This window comes from Balaenoptera acutorostrata, chromosome 2 (genome assembly GCF_949987535.1).
Source record: "Balaenoptera acutorostrata chromosome 2, mBalAcu1.1, whole genome shotgun sequence".
NCBI classification, from domain to species: Eukaryota; Metazoa; Chordata; class Mammalia; order Artiodactyla; family Balaenopteridae; genus Balaenoptera; species Balaenoptera acutorostrata.
Window position 1 is genome coordinate 9,397,186 of NC_080065.1, and position 25,567 is coordinate 9,422,752.

General features: G+C 40.1%; 1 protein-coding gene across 4 annotated transcripts in view; it reads left to right on the forward strand.

The window, feature by feature from the left end:
• The window catches only part of ADCY2 (adenylate cyclase 2), a 451,536-nt gene that overhangs the window by 314,583 nt on the left and 111,386 nt on the right, over positions 1-25,567 (forward strand). For all 4 annotated transcript variants that reach the window (XM_007191640.3, XM_057541370.1, XM_057541371.1 and 1 more), the window contains exons 6-12: positions 3,427-3,538; positions 7,858-7,985; positions 13,217-13,375; positions 14,180-14,312; positions 15,845-16,021; positions 19,542-19,585; positions 23,435-23,515. In XM_007191640.3, the coding sequence (XP_007191702.1) occupies positions 3,427-3,538; positions 7,858-7,985; positions 13,217-13,375; positions 14,180-14,312; positions 15,845-16,021; positions 19,542-19,585; positions 23,435-23,515 (834 nt within the window). The remainder of the gene's footprint in view (positions 1-3,426; positions 3,539-7,857; positions 7,986-13,216; positions 13,376-14,179; positions 14,313-15,844; positions 16,022-19,541; positions 19,586-23,434; positions 23,516-25,567) is intronic.

The window sequence follows — 25,567 nt, forward strand, 5'->3', positions numbered from 1 at the left end:
ATTTGGGATCCTAAAGTAACTTAAATTCTTAAAACTTAAAAATGCAAAAGCTTCAATGGCATGGATTACCAATTAATTTTAAAGGAAATATGAAAACATATGGCCTTTTCCTCCTGAAACAGGACAAGTATAATAAACAAAGAAGCAGATACAATACCTGACTAATGCAGGTAGTTCAGTCAATACCTGAGGGTGTTTTTTAATGAGAATTATTAGGTTTATAGACCAAAAAGATCTGTTGATAACTTTTAGTTTTGCTTTGATGATTCATTCAGTGAAATATTTATTCTCTGTTAATAACATTGACTAGCTCTTTACTAGCTGATATAATAACAGTAATAATAATAGTAATAAGTAGGATGAGGAGGAAGTGGAGAAGAAGAAGAATTTATAGATGTGGGAGGGAATCCCTCCCACTAGTGCTGAAACATTCACAAACGCATCATGTCTTTGAAAACAAACATAAATCGCTGAATCCAGTGCCACCCTCCAACTCTGAAATTACCTCCATAAATTTCATAGCCCAGATTCTAGAACAAGTTTCCACTCTCTAACTAGACTTCCTTATTTTCCCTCCCTCCTCAAATCACCACCCTCTGGCATTAACTTACCCCAAGTCACAGAACTCATTCTTCCTACATTTCATCACCAGTTGTCTTGTTCCCAAATCTGAATATGACTTCCTCTGCATCTTATCTCATTGACCACATGGTTATGCTTGGTCCCATTCACCTTGTCTTTGCATTTAAATAACTCTACATCCTTGGGTTTCCATGCCATTGTTTCCCCTTTGTTTTCTCCCTGCAGTCTTCTTTATTGTTTTCTCATCCCTAAATCTAGGCTCTTCTGTAAATGAAAGCATTTCCAGGGCTCTCCTAACTCCTCTGTTCTCTCCAGCTCTCGCCCAGGACTTAATGACCATCTATATGACACAGAACTCAACCATAGTTTTCCATAAGCATCTACCTAATGGTCTTCCTCTTGGGTCTCCCACTGACACCACCCTCAGACTCAACCCAACCAAAGTGGAGCTAGTCAACTTCTCCTGCAAGCTTGATTTGATTTGTACACTAGGTACAGCCCCAGTACTCAGCCAGAAACCGGTCTTTATCTCAAAACTTCCTTTTCCTAGACACTTCCCACAACATCTAATCCCTAACAAAGCCTGATTCATTCTCCTTCCTGCAAATCTCCCCTCTCTGTCCAGTTCTCCCCATTTCCCCCACTTATAGACCTTCCACAGGGCTCTCCGGGATGTACCGGATATGATTCTCACTGACCTGCCCACCTCCAGGTTGCCACCGCCAGAGTGGTCTTAAGTGATGATGTGATCCGAGTCTAGGTCGGGTTTCCTTCCTGTGTGACCCCCGCAGTGCCCTGTGCCTCCTCTTCCATAACCCTTTGTACATTGTGTCCCAGTTACTCATATACAGTCTGCATCTTCCTGCCCAGTAACCGCAGGGCCAGCTTCAGACCTGTACATCCAGCCCATCTTGGGCTCCTTCACCCACTACATGTCTTGACACAGGAAACACTGCGGAGGTTGCCAACAAGAAGTAGAGTCAACCGCTCATTCTCACGTTCTCCCTCCCATGCTGCCTGGATCGGGCGTCTTCCTCTGAGTGAGAGTAGTGCCTCCTCTTGGACCGTGGCTCAGCATCTGTGGGTCCCTGCCTCTGCAGGAGGGCACAGGAGAAGCAGGGATGGCTTTGTGGCACCAGAGCACAAAAGCCCCAGCAGCCCTGATTTCCCTGGACCAGAGGTCTCCCCCTGCTCTGTCCATCATCAGAGGAGCAAGTCTCTCCTCCAAGGTGAAGCCACAAACCTTGTACTTTGCATGAGGAGCAGGGTGTTGCCAGCAGCAGAGATCAAGCCATGTTCTGCCTGGGACCAGGCTGACGGCTGCCACACTTTTTTTTTTTTAATTGTGGTAAAATATACATAGCATTTACAATTTTAACCATTTTAAATGGTACAGTGCAGTGTCGTTAAATACATTCATGTTGTTTTGCAATCATCACCAACATCCATGTCCAGAACATTTTTTTCATCCCAAACTGAAGCTCCGTACCCACTAAACAGCAATGCCCCGTCCCCAGACTCTGGCAGCCACCATGCTACTCTCTGTCTCTATGGTTGGGCTAGTCTAAGTACTTCATATAAGTGAAATCATATAATATTTGTCCTTTTGAGTCTAGCTTATTTCACTCAATTTAATGTCTTCAAGGTTCATCCAAGTTGTGGCATGTGTCAGAATTTCATTTCTTTTAAAGACTGAATAATAGTCCACTGTATTATACACCACAGTTTCATCCATCCATTTCTTTAAATGTCAATAGACATTTGTTTCATTTTATGAATAACACGGCTGTGAACATGGGTATACGAACATCTGTTTGAGTTCCTGCTTTCAGCTCTTTTGGGTATATACCTAAGAGTGGAATTGCTGGATCCTATATATGGTAATTTTATGTTTCATAAAATTTTGTGAATTGGCAGTTATTTTTGTTTCATGGCCCATCTTAAACCATACCATATTCACTACCTGAATCCAGAATTTTAGGCTTCTTTATTAGTCCTTTACACAAAACATAAACACGTTATTGTGTAGGTAAAGTTGTAATGTACACAGTGGTGCTGTAGTTTCTCTATCCTGACCCATCAAGGTTAGCTAAACACATACACAACTCTAAGGAATCTCACATTTGCCCTCCCAGCCTGTACATCCCATGAAGGGAAGCTGTACTGTCATTTCCTAAGTGACTTTCCCTGACTCTTCACCACCTCCACTGTTCTGTCTTACAGCACTCTGCTGTTTTCTTTTATAGCACTTATTATCACTGTAATTGGATGTTGGTTGGTGTCCTTATTTGTTTAATGCATCCCCCAAACCAAACTCTGAGCTTTAGAAAGATGTTCTGTATCTCCTCTCCTGGCAGGTAGTAAGGAAGCCAGAATTTTTTCTTCGAATCAATAAAAACAGGATTTGACTTTTATTATTTTGCTTCTTCTACATAGGAATCCTTATAATATAAAATCATGTAACGATTCAAATAGAAGCATACTCCTTTGATATCAGAATTATGACACTGTAATGTACTGTCAGGATGAAGACCACATAAATGAGAGAGGCGGGGAGGGGCTGGCCCTGAGAGAAGAAAGGTGAGCAGTAAAAACGGACTAGAATAGAGCAAGTGCATCACATGACTTTTTCTTCCACGACTTAATTATAAAAATTTAACATCAAAAAAGAAAAATTTAATGGGAAAGTTTAGCAAAATGTTTACATATTGCATACCCAGGGAAATGACATTTTGCAAAAATATAAAATGTAAAAACGTATACTCTTTTAATGGGAAAAACTACCATTACTTTCTTAACGAATATCAACTTGCAAATATGCCACCCACTGGTTTGTTCCCACAGTATCCTCTATGCGGACATCGTTGGGTTCACCCGTCTGGCCAGTGACTGCTCCCCAGGAGAACTGGTCCACATGCTGAACGAACTCTTTGGAAAATTTGATCAAATTGCAAAGGTGAGTATTAGTGATTGCCTTCTATTTTGAGGATATATAAAATTTGGGCTTACTTTTTCTCTGGTCCCTTATCAATTTTTTACCTCTTCAAAAAAGCATCCTTTAGGAATGTTGTTTGTAGATTTGTTGGATTTATTTGCCATCGAGCCCTGATAAATCTCAAACCTACACTGGGAATGAGAGATGTCATAGCATATAATTAGCATATGTTTTCATCTACTTTTAAAACTTCTGCTTATATATAACTCAGCACACATATAATAAATACATTCAAGATGACGAGAGTTGATTTGCACATCTCTCTCTACTGTGCTGTTCTAAGATTCTCTTTTTAGGCATTTCGATGTCACGGAGTTGGAAACATGATTTCCTCTCCAGTTATAACTATTACATATTCACAGTGTTAAGCGGCATCCTGGGAAAATCCCTAAAATAGGATCCAGCCCTTCTTCCTAAGCCCTTTATTGACTGTTGTCTCCTTTTTATCCACTGACCCTTGTGCCACTTGCAGAGATGTAAGTTCAGTATTTGTCATTCATATGCTCATTTGTGGGAAGTTTCACAGAGAAGAAATGATGACAACTGATCTAAAACCATACTAGACCTTATTCTAGACTTATTTATTGGAACTATTAAGGTTTCTGGTGGGAATATTGATAATTTTTTTTCTTTCCTGCTAACCCTCTACTTCTGTCTCATAAAATGTTTCTGATCAGCTTAATTTTGTCTCTGAATTGTTCCCAACAAAAATACATTATTATGCTTATTAAAATGCATTCTTTACATAAGGAAGAGTTGGTTCTAAGTTTAGTTCATGGTGAGATTTTGAAAACAATAGGTGAGATTTTGCTCACTTTTAAACAATAAAGAACATTCCAGCCAAGCCTCCTAGGCATAAATCTGGCTTGCAGATGTTCACAGAGTCACTCTTGGGTCAAGCTTTCCATGAGGTGTCTTATGTTGCCCAACTGACCATGACAGATCTCATTGGGAATTCTAAAAAATCACTAAGAGTATAGCTCTGTTTCCTTCCTTTACCAAACCAAAGGAAGAGGTTGAGTTTGGGGTAGAGGGGGCCTCATCTTTAGAAAACGTCTTGAAAATTTGAGTCAGTAAAAGGTCATTTTTGTTGCACTACCTGGTCACAGTAGGAAGAAACATCCTAATCTTGGCTGATAACAACAGAGCTCCAGTGTTTACATGGCATTTTCCCCACACGCAAGGCTCTGTGTCCAAATTACTTCTCTCTATATGGACACCAGTCAAACTGATTAGGGGCCCACCCTACTCCTATATGACCTCATCTTAACTAATTACATCTACAATGACCCTATGGCCAAATAATGTCACGTTCACAGGTACCAGGGGTTAGGATTTCAACATGTGAATCTGAGGAGGACACAATTTATAACTCATAAGGTAGGTAGTCGGTGTGACTTCCTGCTCCTCTCCGATCATTGTAACAAAGGAACGTCCAGGCAATATCAGAGACTGGCCTAGGATAGCTTGGTCCATCCATTGCTGGTCACAGGGGCAGCATGCTTTGGATATCAGTTCATGGCTCATAGTTCAAAACATGGAGTTGGTGAGCATTGTAAGCAAACAGATAGTTCAGTCCATTGAGGGAATACTACATAAAGCACATTAAGTTAAGGAACTCAACGTCACTGCTCATTCACTCTTAGTTTTTATCCACTTTAATGAGGTATAATTGGCATACAGAAAGCTGTACATATTTCATATACATACAACTTACTGAGCTTAGGGATACACCCTTGAAACCATCACTACAATCTATGCCATAATCATCTATCACCTACAAAAGTTTCCTCTTGCCCTTTTAATTTATCATTATCATCATCTTTGTTATTTTGTGATTAAAACACTTAACATAAGATCTACCTTCTTAGCCAATGTTTAGGTATACAATATAATATTATTAACTATAGACACTATGCTGTACAGTAGATCTCTAGGACTTATTCATCATGCATAACTGAAACTTTGTGCCCTTTGACCAACACCTCCCCATTTTCCCCTCTCCCAGGCCTGGAAACCACCATTCTATACTCTGCTTCTGTGTTTGACCAATTTAGATTCCTCATATAAGTGGTATCATGTAGTATTTGTCATTTTGTATCTGGCTTATTTCACTTAACAAGTCAAATTCAACAGCACTTTAAAAAGATCATATACCATGACCAACTGGGATTAAAAACTCTCAACTAATAAGAAGGAACTTACCTCAACACAATAAAGCCATATATGAAAAACCCACAGTGAACATCATACTCAACAGTGACAAACTGAAAGCTTTTCTTCTAAGATTGGGCACAAGACAAGGATACCTACTCTCACCAGTTCTGTTCAACATAGTGCTGGAAGTTCCTGACGCAGCAGTTAGGCAAGAAAAAGAAATAAAAGACATCCAACTCAAAAGAGAAGTAAAATTACCTCTGTTTGCAGATGATATGACCTTATATGTAGAAAACCCTAAAGAGTCCACAAAAATCTGTTAGAACTAATAAATAAACTCAGTAAAGTTGCAGGATACAAAGTCAATGTACAATAATCAGTTGTATTTCTATACAATGAAGTATCTCAAAAGGAAATCAAGAAAACACATTTACATTATCATCAAAAATAATAAAATACTTAGGAAATAGACTTAACTAAGTAGGTGAATGACTTATACACCAAAAACTATAAAATATTGATGAAAGAAATATAAAGAGACACAAATAAGTAGAAAGACATTCCATGTTCATGGGTTGAAAGAATTAATATTGTTAAAATAGTACCCAAAACCATCTACAGATTCAATGCAATCCCTATCAAAATCCCAATGGTAGTTTTTACAGAAATAGAAAAAAAAATCCTAAAATTCATATAGAACCACAAGAGACACCAAATATCCAAAGCAATTTTGAGCAAGAAAAACAAAGCTGGAGGCATCGTGCTTCCTGATTTCAAAATATATTGCAAAGCTACAGCAATCAAAACAGTCTGATACTGGTATTAAAGACAGACATACAAACCAATGGAGCAGAATAGAGAGACTAGAAATAAACCCATGCATATACAGTCAGCTGATCATTGATAAGAGTGCCAAGAATTCACTGTTCTTAATCTTACTGTTTTCTAGACTCAGGATACATATTTAGGAAGTATAGGAAAGAAGCCTTATTAAGAAACAATGTTTTGCCTTTTTATTATTTAAAATATTGTTATCAGGAATTACTAACACATCATCTATAACGCTATAGATAAGCATGAAAGTACACAGCTCTCTATGAGACAGGGAAAGAAATCTGCAAAGTCTTCAGTAAACCTAACACATACTTAAGAACAAAAAGATCTTATGTTCATTTTATTATTTCAATTTTGTTCATTTTATACATAAGCCTGTGCGAGTGTTAAGAAGAAAAAAAATCTGAGATTTCCCTGGTTGTCCAGTGGTTAAGACTCCAGGCTCCCACTGCGCAGGTTTGATCCCTGACTGAGGAGCTAGGATCCCACATGCCACGCAGCGTGGCCAAAAAAAAAAAAAAAATCTGTGTTTGGTACATCTTTGTTTATTTATGTATTTATTATAAATTTGAGTGAAGAGTCTCTAAACTAGTTGAAAAGGTTAGAAATGGATGTAGGATTAATGCATATGAATGAAGTTAATCTCAATATTATGATATAAATACAACCCAGCCAAGAAAAATAATGAGTTTGTCTAACTTTATATTAAAACGGTTTAACCTCAGATCAGAATTAAGTTTTAAATTACTTGGCAATGTTGAATGGTGGCTTATTATGTTGTAGAGATGTTTATCGGAAGCTACATGTCAGCAGGTAAGAATCTGCTTCAGCTTTAAAAGAAATGAGGAAAATCGTGAGCACAGTAGGAAATGACAAAAATTCTAATTCCAGTTGAGTTCTGATTACCATTTTCTATCCTGAAAGATTCTGTTTTGCATAGAATGTTTCATTTCACTGTCAGTGTTTGGATTTGTTCAGACTAAAAAGAATGGTCCTATCTTTACCCTCCTCTGCTGTGTTAAGTGTAAATCATTCCAGAACTTTCTCTCAACTTTCCCCTTCTACCCCTTACCCTGATTCTTCCTGCTTTGGTAAAGGGGCATGCAGGTGAGGGTGGCTCAATCTTGATGGGTAATTAAGGGAAACTCAACTAGTTCTCATTTCTTTCTCCCCACAAACCCTATTCACTGTGGCAATGCCAGTAGAACTAGCACTTGGTGATATTTGGTAAATCAAAATCATTATATATGTGCTTAATGCAACTGAAATTCTGTGATTTCTTCTTTCAGGAGAATGAATGCATGAGAATAAAAATTCTAGGAGACTGCTACTACTGTGTTTCCGGACTCCCTATCTCTCTCCCTAACCATGCCAAGAATTGTGTGAAAATGGGACTGGATATGTGTGAAGCCATAAAGTAAGTGTAATGCTTAGTAAGAGCTTTTTTAACTGTCTGATAAGTTTTAGTTTTAGTTCTTACAACTATTCCTATTTTTCTGTCTACTGAAACTAAATACATGATTGTACATTTAAACATAAATAGGCAGAGACTCATTTATTGGCATGTGAGAACTCAGTCCAAAGTAAGCCTTCTGTGTTTTGTATTACTGTTATTAGTCTTAGATTACAGCAACACTGAATTAGAATCTTTGGGAAGGGACCTTTGTGTTTGTTTCAAAAGTGTTTTTTTTAAACACGTAAAGGTCTCCTCCAGTCTTCAGGAAAAAGTCTGTACTCTTAGCATCTCTTGATTTCTGACAAGTACATGTAAATTGTAAGAGAGAAAGTAGTTTTTACCACCAGACTGCAATGAATATAAAAATCCAGCCCAGAATTACTCCATCTAAGTCACGCTCAGCTCTGTGAATGTAGTTTCAGTTTATATCCATAATAGTTTTCTGCCTTGTATCTATAGGTTCTTTCATTGTAATTCTAGAGAAGATTTGCTTACATAGAATAATGTTATCATTACAGTTGACAAGTACAGGGTAAAAATGTGAGGTAAAAAGTGAGTTTTCACTGCCCATACCATAATGCATACTTCTTTATAAGTACCTTCATAGAAGCCAGGGTATTCTTATAAATGATAAAAGCTCTTGTTTGCTGATTGTGTGATTGAAGGATTTCAGTTTGGGTTTTTTTTGGGGGGTGGGGGGAATTGCCTATTTTTGGTCAAGTGATTTTCCCCTATCCTCCACACATTTTTCATCTAAACAGGATGGGAACTATGTGCTTGATGGTCTGATTCCTTGTCTCGGGGTCAGAGTAAATAGGACCTTAAGTGAGAAAGCAACAAGTCAAGGTATCACTGTGTTTAGCCCACCGTGGTGTTAGTTGTGCGCCGAAATGTACTGAGAGGTTTGTCGGTGGGTTTCCAGTGCTGGCCAGGGAAGAACAGTGAAGCCCTAGCCGCAGCAGAGCCCGCAGACCTAAGTGTCCAGATCCACTAGCTCAGCCTTTGTCAGGGGCCACTGTGGGGCGGTCAGGGATTGAGAGGCAACGGAATCGAGAGGAATCGAAGGAAGAATCGAGATGGGAGGGGTGGGCAGTGTCGCCTCAGCTTCCCACCTGAAATACATTGTGTGGGAAATAACTGTCCCCCTGCTTCTCCCCATAAGTAAATCATTTGTCTTCTCAGAGACATAAAAAAAAAAAAAAGTTTTTCAACTTTATTGCAAGAGTCATTAACTATTCACGCCACTATGGGTCTAGATGAAAGTGAATTTAATCAGTGTAGACCTAACAGATTTTCTCAAATGTATAACCCACCCCCAGAGGCCACCTCAGTGTTGGTTTCAAACATGAGGGGAAATGGGTTCTATAAATGGGTTTTGTGAAGGATGATATTATGTGAATCAATAGCACGTTGGATTCAACAATCCACCCTTTTACTAAAGCTTAATTTCTGCTTTGGAATCAACTGTTTTCCAGTTCTGTTAGGTTTATGTAATTCCAATATGTTGAAGAGCCTTTAGAAAAAAGATTCCCTACATTCTGTCCACTGGCATGTCGTCAGGTCATCAGTAATACCTTCTTTGGTTGTTACATTTATTTATTGGGGTTAAATATACATAACATAAATATTGCCCTTTGAACCATTTTTACATGTACAATTCAGCGGCATTAAATACATTCAAAATGTCATACAACCATCACCACTATCTACTTCCAGAACCTTTTCATTGTCCCAAACAGAAACTCTGTACCCACTAAGCAATAACTCCCCATTCCCTTCCTCCCAGCCCCTAGTAACCTCTGTTCTACTTTCTGCCTCTATAAATTTGCCTGTTCTAGATATTTCATGCAACTGGAATTGTACAATACTTGTTCTTTTGTGTGTGACTTATTTCACTTTATGTAATGTTTTCAAGGTTTATTCATATTGTGGTATGTATCAGTACTTCATTCCTTTTAATGATGGAATAACATTCCATTGTATGTATGTATTGCATTTTATTTATCCATTCATCATAGATGCCTCAGTGATATCTTATGTGTCCAGCATCTCAGTAATGTCAGCAGATTTGAGTGAACTTCCAGAGCTCTTCCTTACACCTAAACTTAAGTTTCATATCTTAATGGCCATGTGTCCCCATGATCTGCTACTCCTTGACCAAGGGCTTCTGAATTCTTCCTCTGCTATGTATCACCAGTTTGGCTCATGTACAGTTGACAAAGTGATCAGTAATAAGTTGTTTTAGCCCAATCGAAAAATGGGCAGAAGACCTAAATAGACATTTCTCCAAAGAAGACATACAGATGGCCAACAGGCACATGAAAAGATGCTCAACATTGCTAATTATTAGAGAAATGCAAATCAAAACTACAGTGAAGTACCACCTCACACCGGTCAGAATGGCCATCATTAAAAAGTCTACAAATAACAAATGCTGGAGAGGGTGTAGAGAAAAGGGAACCCTCTTGCACTGTTGGTGGGAATGTAAATGGATACAGCCACTATGGAGAACAGTATGGAGGTTCCTTAAAAAACTAAAAATAGAATTGCCAGAAGATCCAGCAATCCCACTCCTGGGCATATATCCAGACAAAACTACAATTCAAAAAGATACATGCACCTGTGTGTCCGTAGCAGCACTATTCACAATAGCCAAGACATGGAAACAACCTAAATGTTCATTGACAGATGAATGGATAAAGAAGATGTGGTACATACATACAATGGAATATTAGCCATAAAAGTGAATGAAATAATGCCATTTGCATCAACATAGATGGACTTAGAGATTACCATACTAAGTGAAATAAGCCAGACAGAGAAATACAAATATCACATGATATCACTTACATGTGGAATCTAAAATATGACACAAATGAGCCTATCTATGAAACAGAAACAGACTCACAGACATAGAGAACAGACTTGTGGTTGCCAAGGGGGAGGGAGAGTGGGGGAGGGATGGATTGGGAGTTTGGGATTAGCAGATGCAAACTATTATATATAGGATGGATAAACAAGGTTCTACTGTATAGCACAGGGAACTATATTCAATATCCTGTGATAAACCATAAAGAAAAGAATATAAAAACGAATATATATATATGAGTCATTTTGCTGTACAGCAGAAATTAACACAACATTGTAAATCAACCATACTTCAATAAAAAATAATAGGTTGTCTTGCTACACCCCCAATATAAGCCAGGAAAAGAGAGAATACCTCAGCACATTTCAGAAATTCTTTGTTCTCTCTCACATACAAAGACAAGCGTTTCCATTCCCATTTCTTAAGCCGTAAGATGAGCGTGAATACAGGAATTTTAGTTTTTCAAGCTGGTGAGGAGAAAGCACACACTTGGCACTTGGAATTTTGCCAGATTATCTCCAGTTTTCGTGGGAACCAGCAACATGGGTCCAGAAACGTTTGCCTGTGTTTTTCCTTCCAAGTTTGGACCTCCACATTTATCCCGAGCCTTAGCTAAGTCACCACTGCAGGAGCACTTCAGCTGCAGTTTTGGAATATTCCCAACGGTTAAAGAGACTTTTTTTTTCCTGTCATGAAAATGCAAACTGTTCTTAATCAAGGCAGTGATATTCAGGACCCTGATTGTGTAAGTGATTATGGCTCCTCTTAAATTAGAAAGATTTGTCTATTATTATTGCAAGCTCTAAGGGATTATTTCAACATTTTTCTATAGATCACACAGATTTCATCTACATGCATTAAAACGTTTGGTCAGTCAGGCCATCTGAACCCTTGATCAACTCATTTCTCTAAAAAAGGCATGAAGCATGTGGAGATTGTTCATTTAAAGAGTCGAATCATTAACCAGTCACTTCTATCACAGACTGGCCTTGTGACTCCCGGGCCTTGTCAGGAGGGGGACACTCTGGGGAGTGGGAAGCAGAGAGGAACCATAGTGAGCAAAGGCCCGGAGAGGAGGAACAGGCAGGGCCCGGGCAGCCGTCCACACGCAGTGCTGATGGAGACAGTGGTAGGGCAAGCCTCCTGTGTCATGTACATGCTCCTTGGGAGCAGGAATGAAGGGTTTGGATGACTTGCAAAGTACCCCAAATAGGTTGTCTTTTTTATTAAAAAAATGAGAACAGGTAAGGAAGGTAGAGAGGAAGGGAGGGGAAAGAGACAGCCTTCTATATTCTTTTTTCAGGACGTCATTTATCTTTACATCATGGACCCATTTCTTTTTATCAGTAGTACGCTCAGATGATGTCACTTCATCATTTAAGCATGCTTGTGTCATTTTGAGATGTTGCAGGTTCATTTACTGCATCCCACACCTGGTAACCCTTCCGACTTGCTGTGTTGAAATCAGTGTCATTGCTTCCCTCCACGTTTCCTCTTGGGGTGATTCTTTCCATGTAACTAGGGATACCTTCCTGCATTCTTCTTTTACAATAAGATTTTAATTGATAAATGTATCTAACTGGCAGAAACAAATAAGCATCGCCAAGCATTGCTATTTTTCTCTTAAAGGAAGTTCTTCATTTGTCTCTTTCAATGAGTCGGCAACAGAGTCCTAAAGTATTTTTTAAATGATTTTTTTAAATTAGTTTCTTTTTAATGATACCTTATGCATTATTAAAGCTTCTTAAAGAGTATTCTTTTCTCTTTTCTGTTAAAGAATGTGCACAATTGAAAAGCTTTCATCTCATGGTTACTTTTTTAAATTCCTATTCAGGCTAAAGTCATTATTAACCTCACAAATAAGCCGTATTGTCTCATCAGCAGAAAATATTCCTCGGGGACATACGTTATGCTAAGCACTAGAATTGCAAATGGCATCTAAGATTGTTTCTGACAGTACAAGGCAATGTCACACAAGTCTAATATGAAAATTCTGAGGAGGTGTCAGCACATGATACGTGCTTGATACATATTGGTTGAAAAAGTAGAAACTACAACCAAAATCCTGCATCACGGCCCCTGCCTTCCTGATGCTTTACCGGCCAGAGCATTGGCTTGGCGCTTGTGGTTTAGTCTGGTAGTAACCGAAGAAAAATCCCTTTCTCTTGCCTCGGAGCAGCAATCTTCTGCCACAGGAAGAATTCATGACAATATTTCCAACAATCTGAGCCATTCTGAATGATAAAATGCCCAGAAATTTGGCCAGGAATTAAAGGAAGAAGAGGCTGGTCCTAGAAGGTGACGTGACTTTCCTTCCCTTTAGGAAAGTGAGGGACGCCACTGGAGTGGACATCAACATGCGCGTGGGAGTGCATTCTGGGAACGTCCTCTGCGGCGTGATCGGGCTGCAGAAGTGGCAGTACGACGTATGGTCCCATGACGTTACCCTGGCCAACCACATGGAAGCTGGAGGGGTCCCCGGGTAAGGCGGCACTTTGGCTTTCTCTCGTGCAGCAGGTTACAGGGCTAGGAATAATAGCTTGACAGGTTAATAACTGACTGCTCAGTGATTTCTGTTGCCTTGGTTAGTATCACGTTACTCACGCCCAGTGGCCTTTTCCATTAACCCGATGGGCGTGAACTCTCAAGCCCCAATTCAACCACCCCTGGGACCCGTGGTCAAAGACTGTGGATGTCAGATCCTAAATTACAGACTTCTACTTATTTGCATATTTATGAATAGAGACCTAAGTTAAAGATGGTTTATAAGTCAGTGAAGATATATGGCGTTTCTCTATTACTGGTAACTTCTGAAATCAGTACTATTGAAATAAGCAAACGGTGCCATCTGGATAGATGACACGAGAATCTCGATGCAAGTGCTGTAATTTGGAGAAGCATGAGAACAAGCATTGAGAAAGAAAGCCCATACTTTTATACAGATCAGCACGCTTCCTAAAATGACTTTGGCATGCATTTCCAAAAAAAATATCTTCATACCCCAAAATTCAATATGATCGAGTTTTAATTGCTATAATTCACCATGCAGGTTTCTGTGAGTGCAGAGAAGCTCCAAATATTAGTAGCTCATGACCTCTGAGAGCATCTTTCCAAAGCAGTGGTTAACAGACTGTGAACCTTAATTACAGTCAATTTTACTAAGAACATATAACCTTACCTTCACTTGGGGCAGCAGAAATTCTCTCTGAAATCCCAAATAAATAGAAAGTCTTCTTGCACGTTCCTCCTTATATATCCTGATTGTGGTTTTAAAATGGAATTTCAGACGTGTTCACATTTCTTCCGTCACCCTGGAACACTTGAATGGGGCTTATAAAGTGGAGGAAGGAGATGGTGATATCAGAGACCCATATTTAAAGCAGCACTTGGTGAAGACCTACTTTGTAATCAACCCCAAGGTCAGTATTGTTAAGAGTCTATAATTAGCCTATGACTTCTATGATTAAAAGTGAAAAGGGCAAAGTACTGATATGGAAAGTGTTTTCAGTCAAGAACTAGTGTAATTCTTCGCTAGTCTTTGCCTCTAAAACTACTTTAAATGCGTATGTGTTTTGTAACAATGGATTCAAATATTAAAGAAACAGTTGAAATGAATCGCTTGTTTATATGACAAGGGTATTGTCTGCATCACAAGGTTGTATAGGTTAGTCAGTGTTGATCAATGTGTGTGTTAGTCCATGATGGACCCCGCCTGGCAGTTAGAAAATTAAATAAAGATAAGGATTTTGCTCAGGGCTTTGGATGATAAAAATCTAATGAGAGAAAGTAGGACGAAGATATAAGAAAAAGGGAAAGAAGAAACTTCTAGAAGATTGGCAAGTAAATGTCATGTATACACTTGTGTGCGTACGTTATGTGCAGACATGGTAACTTTGATACAGTAAACACCATTCATCGCATGCAGACAGCTGCTGGCTCTAACTCTCTTCACACCACATGTCAGGCCAGAGCAGGGGCTTAGAGCTCTCATCTCTTTTAACCCTTCCCAAATTCCTGCCAAATGGGTACTACTGCCATTTACAGATGAAGAAACTGAAGCTCTGAGGGTTTCTGTCAACTCCCTCCAAATCGCAGGCTGGTAAATAGCGCAGAGAGCAGCAAGACACACCTCTGAATTGTCAAAACCAATATCGTAAAATCAAGGAGATCAAGTTTATTAATGTTTACTCACAATAACCTCCCTAAAACCCCAGTTTCACCTTCAGAGACAAACTTCCAACTGACTAGAGGGTTGATCTGGAGACAGATGTATGACAAGAGGGACGAACTGTGCGGTGATGGGGCAGGGACGGCACAGGGAAGAGGTTAAGAAAATGTGTACAAAGAACACTGAGTTCAGCTCTGTGCTCTGTGGTGACCTAGATGGGCAGGTTGGGGAGGGGCGGTGGGAGGGAGGCCCAAGAGGGAGGGGATAGATGTATACTTATAGCTGATTCATTTCGTTGTACAGCAGAAACTAACACCACATTGTAAGGCAACTATACCCCCAATTAAAAAAGAAAAAAAAAAGAAAGAACATTGTGTTCAGGCAAAGAACATCAATACACCGATATTCGGGGCCATTTAGCATCAGAAAACCCCCAATCGCTTTAGGAAAATACACAACCGTCAAGAACACATTGAAACAGACCAGCATATTCTGTCTAAGAATCAACTTTATAAAAACATCCCTTAAAATAGCTATTATTTTTCCTTAAGTTTCAATTACAGGTAAGTTTTGTTGTCTGAAAAAAATAATCATTTGGCTCCAACAGCTCATGGCACTGAATACCAGTCACTGAAGGAATGAGAGTAGGAACCAGGAAAGTGAAGGGCATGATGTTAAAGGAATCTGCTTACTCAAGGGAAGCTTCTTGGTGGGCAGAGCAGGAAGGCGGGAGGCTGTGCACCTGTGCCCCGCCAGGTGTAATGCTTTGTTTCTCACCCCAAGGGAGAACGACGGAGCCCCCAGCACCTCTTCAGACCTCGACCCACCCTCGATGGAGCCAAGATGAGGGCTTCTGTCCGCATGACCCGGTACCTGGAGTCCTGGGGGGCGGCCAAGCCCTTTGCACACCTGCATCACAGAGACAGCATGACCACGGAGAACGGCAAGATCAGCACCACGGTACGCCCTCCCCATGCCCTTAGCACTGGGCGAAAGCTAGTTCCCCAAAAGGCATCTCCTGCCAAAGTAACTTTTCTCTGTAATGAGGCAAGCTTACCATCTCCGACTTCTCAGATTGGCATTCTCAGATATTCCTTACAGATGTCCGGTGATCAATGAGCACCAATCCCGCATTGCTAAGGGTTTTAACCTAGAGCGATTTTGCATTATACCTTTATTACCCAAGACTGTTACTTACAACTGACAGTAGCAACTGAATACAACTGAACTCTTTTTTTAAATCCAGGTTTGTGTTTTGCTTCTGCTATTATGAAGTACAATAGAAAGCCCGAGCATCTTAATAAGAGAACAAATGAAGGCATGATGTCCTTGGAATTTGAGTGGCATCATTAAAACTGTCTCTTCATCACCCAGAGATTCAGGCTGTGTCAGAAGCAATGTACATTCTATTGTTGGAGATCTTTATTTACATCATCCTTACTTCCAACAGAGAATAAAGTCCCAATGCTCCTTACAACAGGGACATTCTCAATAAGATAGCTGAAGTGCAGATAGACAATAGAAAAACTCATAAGAGGAGAGAAAAGTAAAGACAGTTGAGCACTTAGAATAATCCCAGTGTTACAGTTAGATTTTAAAACAATCTCTGAGTAAAATTTCATGCAGAATGGCATTAATTGTATTAGGGATGCATTTGAGGTAAAGAAAGAAAATGGGATGTTACATAATTCTTATTAGCTGACGAGAAAAAGAAACATACCAGGCTGTCAGGTGAAAGTGGACATTTCACAAGCACACACCCAAGCCCAAAAGGCAGGGGCTCAGCATTCTTGTTTTGTCTCAGTTACATCCCTTCTCTCAACTTCCTTTGTTCTGTTTCAACTGAAAAATAAATGATCTGACAGAAGATCATGATCCATCAGGCAGTCAACAAGGGAGACCACCAGGGCAAGTCCTAGAGGAGTTTGCATTCTGTTGGAAAGAGAGAGACCCTAAGTAGGACTCAAATGAACAAACAAGATCACTCCAGGTGCTGCTCAGGGCCATGATGGAGAGAAAATGGGAGTATCGTCTTTGGGAGTGAATGGTGTGGCTGCTGTGGATGGGGCGGCTGGGGACCTCTCGGAGAAGGGGAGAAGTCGGTGGCAAATCAAATTCTGTGGCCCGGAGGTGGAAATGAACTGGCATCTTTGAGGGCAGAGAGGAGGCTGGTGTGGCTGTAGCGTCATCAGCAATAAGCAAGGGGAGGTCATCAGGGTGAGAGGCTCTAAGTGATCATGTATCATTTATTCTGATTGTGATGGGAGGTCGTTAGAGGGTCTTACGCGAGGGGAGGGCATAGCATAATTAATGCTCTGGGTAATGGAGCAAGAATGCAGTGTTCCGAGGGAGGAGGATGGTGCCCTCTTATGCTAAGATTTTAGTAGTGGAAACAGTGAGACGCAAACTCAGGTTATAATTTGAAAGTGGACCATATAAGACTTGGTGATGGAGTGGATATGTGTGAAAAGGAGGATCAAGGATGAATCCACACTCTTTTGGCTGCACCCCTAGAGGAATGATGATTCCATGAACTGAGAGGACAAATACGCGGGGAAAGTCAGGGGATTTCAGATGGAAAAATCCAGGTCTTGCTAACGGACATCTTCAAATCAGTATGCCTTTTAGACACCGAAGTGCAGCTAGGAAGTTGGCAGTTGGTTGTGCGAGTCTGGAACTCAGGGAAGAGGTCCCAGTGGGAGATCTGGGTGTGAGAAGCATCAGGTTTTAGATGATATTTGAAGCCATGGAGCTGGATGAGATCATAAGAAGAGAAAAGATCCAAGGAGGCAGGACTGGGGCAACTGGAACCTTCCAGCAACTAGACCCTGTTAGAGGAAAGGTACCCTAAGACGCTAGGATCTAGTAGTCAGGGAAAGTCGATGCTTCTATCACTCTTATGAAAAAAGTTGGATAATTTCATCTCAACACTACATTTATTATTAGTACTAATGGCTAATATCTCTCATCGAGATTTGTTATAAACCAAGAGTTGGTTGGTTGGTCGGTCAGTTGGTCGGTCGGTCGGTGGGTTGGCTGGTTGGTTGGTTTTCAAGAAATAAGAATCAGATCTAAATATGAAAACGTGATTTTCTGTGCTGTTTCATATGTGTACCTGTGAAAATAAGGCCTCGCTTTTCTGGGCGTGTGATTGATGTTGCTGTGGTTGCTAATTTCTTATCAGTCTTTATTGTCTCGGGACTTAAGAGCGACTGTCTGCCTCACTATCTCAGCAAAACACTGAAGGAAAGATTTCAGCCTGACTTTAATCTGTTATTATGTGTTAGTGAAGATGCCTCTTTCAAGAGAGTTGTAACTGGCTAGAGATTTGAACTTCAGGAAATTGTGTATAAAAATCAGGGGGCCTCTGGAACAAGCTCACTTTCCTTGACCAGCTGGCCTCCAGTCACAGAGACGGAGTCTAGGGACTGCCTTAGTAGAGACAGAGGGCATCTGAGGCTCTGGGTATTAGCACATGAAGCCCATAGGACTGTGTCCCTTCCTCAGTTTCAGAAAGATCCCATTGCCATTCTTATTAATACATCCCAGGGTTGATGCCAAAAGTTGATGCCATTCTTATTAATACATCCCAGTTGTCATTGCCGAAAGTTATTTCTTTTATCTAATCCCCTATGCAGAACTTCATTGACTCTTGATTTAACGTTGATAGAGCTGGTAAATAATGCATTATTCTACTTTATATAATAAAACTTGGAGTTCAGTTATTTTTTTAAGACTCACCTTTCCCTAGGCTGAATACATTTCCTGATCTAACCTTGGAGATCAAAGCAACAAAGAACAGTTTATCTGGAACCACTTTGTTCCAAGTTTTATTTTAATTATTTTATTTAATTTAAATGTATGAAAGTGAATCTTGTGGGTTTTTAAGCCTATTATTGAACATTTGGCAGTGGAGACCCCCCACTGATTAACTCTGACCAATGTCTCTCTCTCTCATTGACCTTTTTCAGGAACTACCAGCACTCATATGTAGATTTCTTCTTTTTGATCAATGATTCTCGCTTTCACACATTTAACCAATAGTCCCATTTCATAACAGCCCAGTCAGTGATAAGGATTGACTATAGATTTTATGATCATGTTTGTGCTTTAAAGCATTTTTAAAATTTTTGTCTGATGCCAAACTACATTTTCACATCATTTGTCTACAGTAACTTTAATAACAGTCCTCTGCAGGCATTGTTTGAAATCCTATATGCAAATATCAGGATGGAAATTTTAAAAATTCAGACCACAATCCTGACACTACCAGCATCCAGAGTTTATAGATTACAACATTCCAAATATAAACTGAATTTTTAATCATGTTTCACATTTATAATTAAGCTCTTTTTCTCCTCATAGGTAGTTATTTGTTACCTAAATGATATTTTCCATGATAGAAGAAGAAATATACATCATTATCACTGCAAGTTTCTTAAAGTATGTTTTTGGTAACTAATACTCTTTTTTTTAATAGGATGTACCAATGGGTCAGCATAATTTTCAAAGTCGCACCTTAAGGTATAGTATATGTTTATACATTCCGCTTTCTAATTTTTTAAAGGCTTAATTGTTTTTTATTTATTCCTGAAAGTAATTATCATCAATTATAGTAATCTTGAAGTCTACTTCTTCTGAAAAAAGAGCAACTACTTGTGAAAAGCCCTACTAAATTGCTTTCAGCTTCTAAAAATAGGATTATTGGTGTCGTTTTATTAGAGTTAAAAGAGGGAAAAGGAAAACACTGCCTAGTAAACACTTTAGAACTTTAAATTGTTTTCTTAAAATGATTCTTCTTCATATTAATCTGTAGTAAAAAATTGAACTTTCTTAAAATGAGTAACTTACTTAAAATGATGTTTCTGGGGTTGAATCCTAGAAATAAAAGAAAGGTAAGTCCAGCCTTTTTTTTTTCTTTTTTTTGGATGGAAGGCCCTTTACAGACCATGTAGTCTACCATTTTACAGATGGCAACACTGAGGCCCAGAGAGGCTCAATCACTTGAAGGCAAGGATGAGGCAAGGAGAGGCCGGGGGCTCCTTGCCCCCAGTCCATGAGCTGCTGCAGGTCAAGAAGGTCATCCGAGGCTGGCCTAGAGAGTGGCAGGGGGCAGGGGGAGGGGAAACCACCAGCTCTGGGGCCACACCCATCACCCTCACCCTCCTCCCAGTCAGGACAGCAGCAACATCTCCCTGCAAGAAATGAAACGCTCATCTCCTCCAAGAGCCACCTCCAGGGCTCATCAGCCTTTCTATAGTGAAAAGAAGTGCAGCCCACCCTACTCAAAAACAGAAAAATCGCTTCCACAAAGGCCTGCAGGTCCCTTTGTCATCTTCACAAGATCACAGACAGACACTAACCCTTTTCCTTGTCTGTGTTCCTCTAGCTTTGGGGCTCAGAGTCTTACTTTTGCATTGGTTTGGGAGCTAAGTACTTCTTATTGAAGATGTTAGGATAATTAATGAAAGGCCCAAAACTTGAGTCAGCTTTTCTTTCCCCACAGAGACGTGAGGTTATTCCTGTAGAAAACTCATTTCCTGAAAGTAGTTAGATCATTCCCTGCCAGATCTTTAGGGCACACTATTTCAGATCCCTCTATCTTACTTTATTTTTGTTGTAATGAGCTCTAATTTGTATTTTGTGTAAAATTTGAAATTTTAACATTGACATATAACACTTAGAGCCCTATGTTATAAGGAAAATTGGGTTCTTGGGCTTTTGAAGTGTTATTTTTTAAGTGGCAAATGCCAAATTAAAGAGAGATTAAGGTAATTTAAGAAATATTTTGGGCCCGTCACATATCTTGAGAAGGCTTGACTCTTCAGGCCAATAAGAGACTAGCACATCTGCAAACAACTGTCTACAGAATTTCATGGACATCCTTTCGCCTTATATGTGCCGTGTCCTCTTATCTGTCTAGTGGGGAATACCTCGTGCAGTGCCAGTATGATGTGGGCAGTGTCTTTGGGGATGACCACTGTCTGAAAGACAGTGATGAGAAGCTGTCATCATTATCTGCACCAGGCACATGGGGAACCTAATTTCATCCCTACAGGGTTACTCCAAGGTAGATGCAATTGCCATTATCATTTTAGGAGGGAAGAAACCAAGGTGCTGGGTTAGGAGATGACCAGAGTCACGTGACTGTGGAGGCGAGGCCGTGGTCATGCCCAGGGTCTATGACCCCAAAACCTGTGTTCGTAGCTGCTCTCCTGTCCTGCCTGCCCTCCTAAGAGCTTCTTCCACATCTACTCCACTTTCCTCCGTGGTGGTTGATCTTTGGTGGCCCCAAGCCTCCCAGAGAGAGCTCGGCTTTCAAATCAGCCTCACCTGGGACTTCCTCTGTACGTCCTGCCTATGTAACATGGCCAAGGTCCTAAAACCTCTCTGAGCCCACAGCCTGGCAGTGAGTGGGCGTCACGGGGCAGTGAAGCATCATCTGAGATAAAGCAGGACCTCTTCCACGCCTCCTTAGATATAGCAGCCCAGGCCTGGGGCTGGGACAGGTCGGGGAAGGAGCTCAGGAGAGAGAATGGAGAGGAATTGGAAAGAGGGGTTGGGGACACTGAGTACTGGGGAAGCCAACGGTGGGGCAGGAACAAGGACAGGAAGGTCAAAAATGCTGAAACGTTGAAAGTCTGAGGAACAAAGCCCTGCTTGGTGAATTAAGAACTCCTCGTGGGGAGATGATCAGCCCCAAGGGTATCCTATCACTTTTGTAGCGGAGGTCACAAAACTGTGGAGACAAGGAAACTGTCTACATGTTAAGAGCTGTTAGCCAGAAAATTAGTGAATGCAAAGGATGCATAATAACATGCATTTATTGGCTACTTCATGTGCCACATTTACTGTGTTGAGCACCGCACAGGCATTATCTAAGCTAATCCTAAAACAGACTCACAACGACAGTGCCATTGTTAGCACCCTGGACATATGATGGAAGGGTTAAATTTTCTTGTGAGCTCAAGGCACCTACACTGTTCCTTCTCACACTTGGAGACACTTTTTGAAAGAGAAAGCCGCCAAACTGAAGTCAGGAATCTCAACACTTGGCATAGGGCTGATAAAAAGAAAAAGAAGAGTCTAAAATGAAGGTAGCACCTCAGCCATAAATGGGAATGAGCCATCCTAGATGATTGCTGAGATGCCATGCTTTTTTTAAAAGAAGGATCAAAATTAATTTGCCTTCCAATTTAGCTTGGAATTTGACATGCTAAAACCTCTTAATTCCATTGGCTTGGTGTCTACAGGTGGATCACTTAATATCGTTCTGTTTTTGAACCAAAACTGCCCTTAGCCTGTTTACAGAAAGCAGGACCTGAAAGTGTGAATCCACAAACAATGATATAATGTAGGTAGATTACCCATCCATCTCATTAATGATAATTCCATGAGATTTAATTACAGATAAATATGATATTGCACACTGAATACTATTCTTATCTATATAGAGAGGGAGTTCTAAACTCAGAAAAGTATTATTTTTATTCCAGAGTAGGAGGTCTATTCAGTGAGTAATTTAACCAACCACAAGACAAAGGCCCGTGCTCACTCCCATGGGACTAGGTGACTCAGACACCCAGACTCAGGTGCAGGCTCGTTCAGGCCAGTTTGGGAAGGGCCAGATGTGCTTATACTCTTTGCAGTAGATGTTTAACTTTTAAACACAGGTATAATTTTGATTTTCTCCTTTACATCATTCTCATGCTAATTGTTAAATGAACCTTGGAGAACTCATTCTTATCTTGGCACAATTTATTTGCAAAACATTTTATATTATGACTGCAGATTATTTACTTCCAAGATCAAGTGAGCGGTCTGCACATATAAGTGGGGTTTTCTGTGAATAGTGCTTTCCGAAACTGAGGAACATTTAAATACATGCAATGAAGCTTTGACGTGTCTCAAGTAAGACTTTAGTTCTGAAAATTCTTGAAAATGGACCAAGGAAAACATAAAACAGGAATGATTATTTTGTCAACCACACCAAATTTTTACAAGGGAATTTCCAAAGCCAGTATGTTCTGTCATAAAATAAAGTTTATAAAGGCAACAATTCAAGGGCTAGTGCATCTCTTGGGACAGAAATTTCTTTTATCTCAGACACCAAGGCCATATCTTTCAGTGTTGCTTTTTAATTTCATTCTGAGTAGTAAGGCAACATTTTACTGCACCAAAAACTCTAGCCAATTCATTCAATCCACAGAGTGGCTATATGTTAATAGAGAAAAGGCTGCACATAGACTGTTTCCTTTTTTAAAAAAATTCAGTGAACAGAATCAGACAGAGGTTTTGGCATCATAGACACGCAGGCTTACTGTTTAGTTTAGTAATAATATTCTTACCCAAAATATTTCCTCCTTCATGTAGAACCAAGTCACAAAAGAAAAGATTTGAAGAGGAATTAAATGAAAGGATGATTCAAGCAATTGATGGAATCAATGCACAAAAGTGAGTACTTTTAAATTATCATTCCTCTCTTATTTCAATCCTATTATTTGAAAATAATGACATATTTTCCAAAAGAATTTCCCCCCAAACTCTGTCATACTTATCATGACAAAGCCAAGTTTTCTGAGACAGTTCATTCATTTCACCTCAAGCGTCCTTAATAATAGCTTTTGTTAGTAGTATTTCCTCTTTTAAAAATTTTTTAACTCTGCCTAATCCTCCCCAAGTAAATTACTGATAAACAACATGATACATAATTATAGAGAGAAAATTAGAGCATAGTGTGTTCAGTAGCATATTTTTTAAAGATCAATAGATTCCACATGGGAAAATCATTAAGTTGTAACGTGTGACACTATTCAAGATGCATACATCCCCCCACCCCGAAAAATCAGAGAATGTGGAGGTACCTGTGTTCTAAATCCTGGAAGAGGGTCTTGAGCATTAGAATCTGAATTCACGGAGGCAGCAGGAGGAAGACCAATTCTTTGGAGGCCAAAATATCATTCAGTCTATAAAGCCAAGAATCGCTATTGTAGTTTTAAACGGTCCAAAAAGGCAGGAGACAAGATTTAAAGAATGTGGTGGCTTTCATGGCTTGCACAGAATGATTACATTCACCGGCCTTGGAATTCTCCTTAGGTTTGTGTGCCATGGCTGACCTCATGAAGGGCAGGAGGTAGACAGCTCAGTGTGGTTCCTGGTACCCATTAGATGCTCCCTAAGTGTTTATTGAATTAAACTGCGGTGAAAACCTTAGTAGATCCAAATGAAAAGGTTTTATGCGAAAGTTTTCATCTTTATGGAAACCTATTGAATTTTTATCATGAAAGTTGACTCGTGGAAAGTGTAAATGATTTTCACCTGGAACTGTGCCTCCAAAATTAAGTTACACAGCTTTGCAAAATGCCTACCTCTTCTAGACTGTGCCTTGCAAGTGTGCATTTCAGAATACTTACAGGACTTATGAAGGAATCGCATGAGTGTATGTATGTATGTAGGTGGTGTGTGTATGTGTGGAGTTCCATACGTATACAATAAAGTCTCTAGGGCTGGCTAGAGCTGCAATTCAGATAGGCCAGCACATTGAATGCACACCTGCCTAATCCCCGTTGTAAACCCCAAATTGATAAAACCTTCCACCTGCCATAGAGCACTCAGGGCACACCAGCAGTGCCCAGATAGGTGCCGAAGTCCAGACAATTGTCCCTCTGGCCCGCTCAGGGATGGCCCGATCCTGTTCCTGCGTCTGACACCCTCTCATTGGTTCCATCCCACAACAGCCTGCCAATCAAACCCGTCCTTGCATCCAGGACGTTATCAGCTCCCGCCCCTCTCCCCCCACCCCCACAGGTGCCTTAAAGGGCCCTCGTCCACCCAAGGTGGGGGGCAGGGGGCCTCACTCTCTGGCCCTGGTGTGGGGGAGAGAGTGGAGGGTCGGGATCGGGAGTTGGGAGGGGCGCTCTGAGATTAAAGAGCTTTACCTCTGACAAATGAGAAAAAAAAAAAAAAAAAAGGATCCAAGTGAAAAATAGTCTCAACTCTGTCCTGATTGAAGCCTCAACACCTCACAACTGAGCAACAATGATTACCTCTAATGTACTGGCAGCTAAAACCCAGGGAAGTCTGATTTCACACAATGTAGATTCATTCGACCGGAGGAAATAGCAGTTACTACTCTGTAACCCACTGGAATAAAATACAGCAGAAGAGAGAAGAAATCTTGTTCCTTGACGAAGTCTAGCCAATTACAATGATAACAGTAATAATAAAAAACGAATGTATAAAATCAGCCTCAGCATGTCTTCATGCAGGACGCCTACCTTGTTAAACTACTTTTATGCCCACTTTTTAGAACGTTCCTACTAAAGGAATCATTAGCAAGTACAATCATTGGCTTTGCTTTATTTTTGTCAAGGTTGTTTGTGAATTGTCTGTCAGTATGGTATCATTTTGTACTCAAATACATGTTTGGTTAGCACCTTTGTGTTTTAACGTAGTTTTATGCTAAAGTCGTGGTTAACGTTGGTGTAACCGCTTATGCTGTAATTT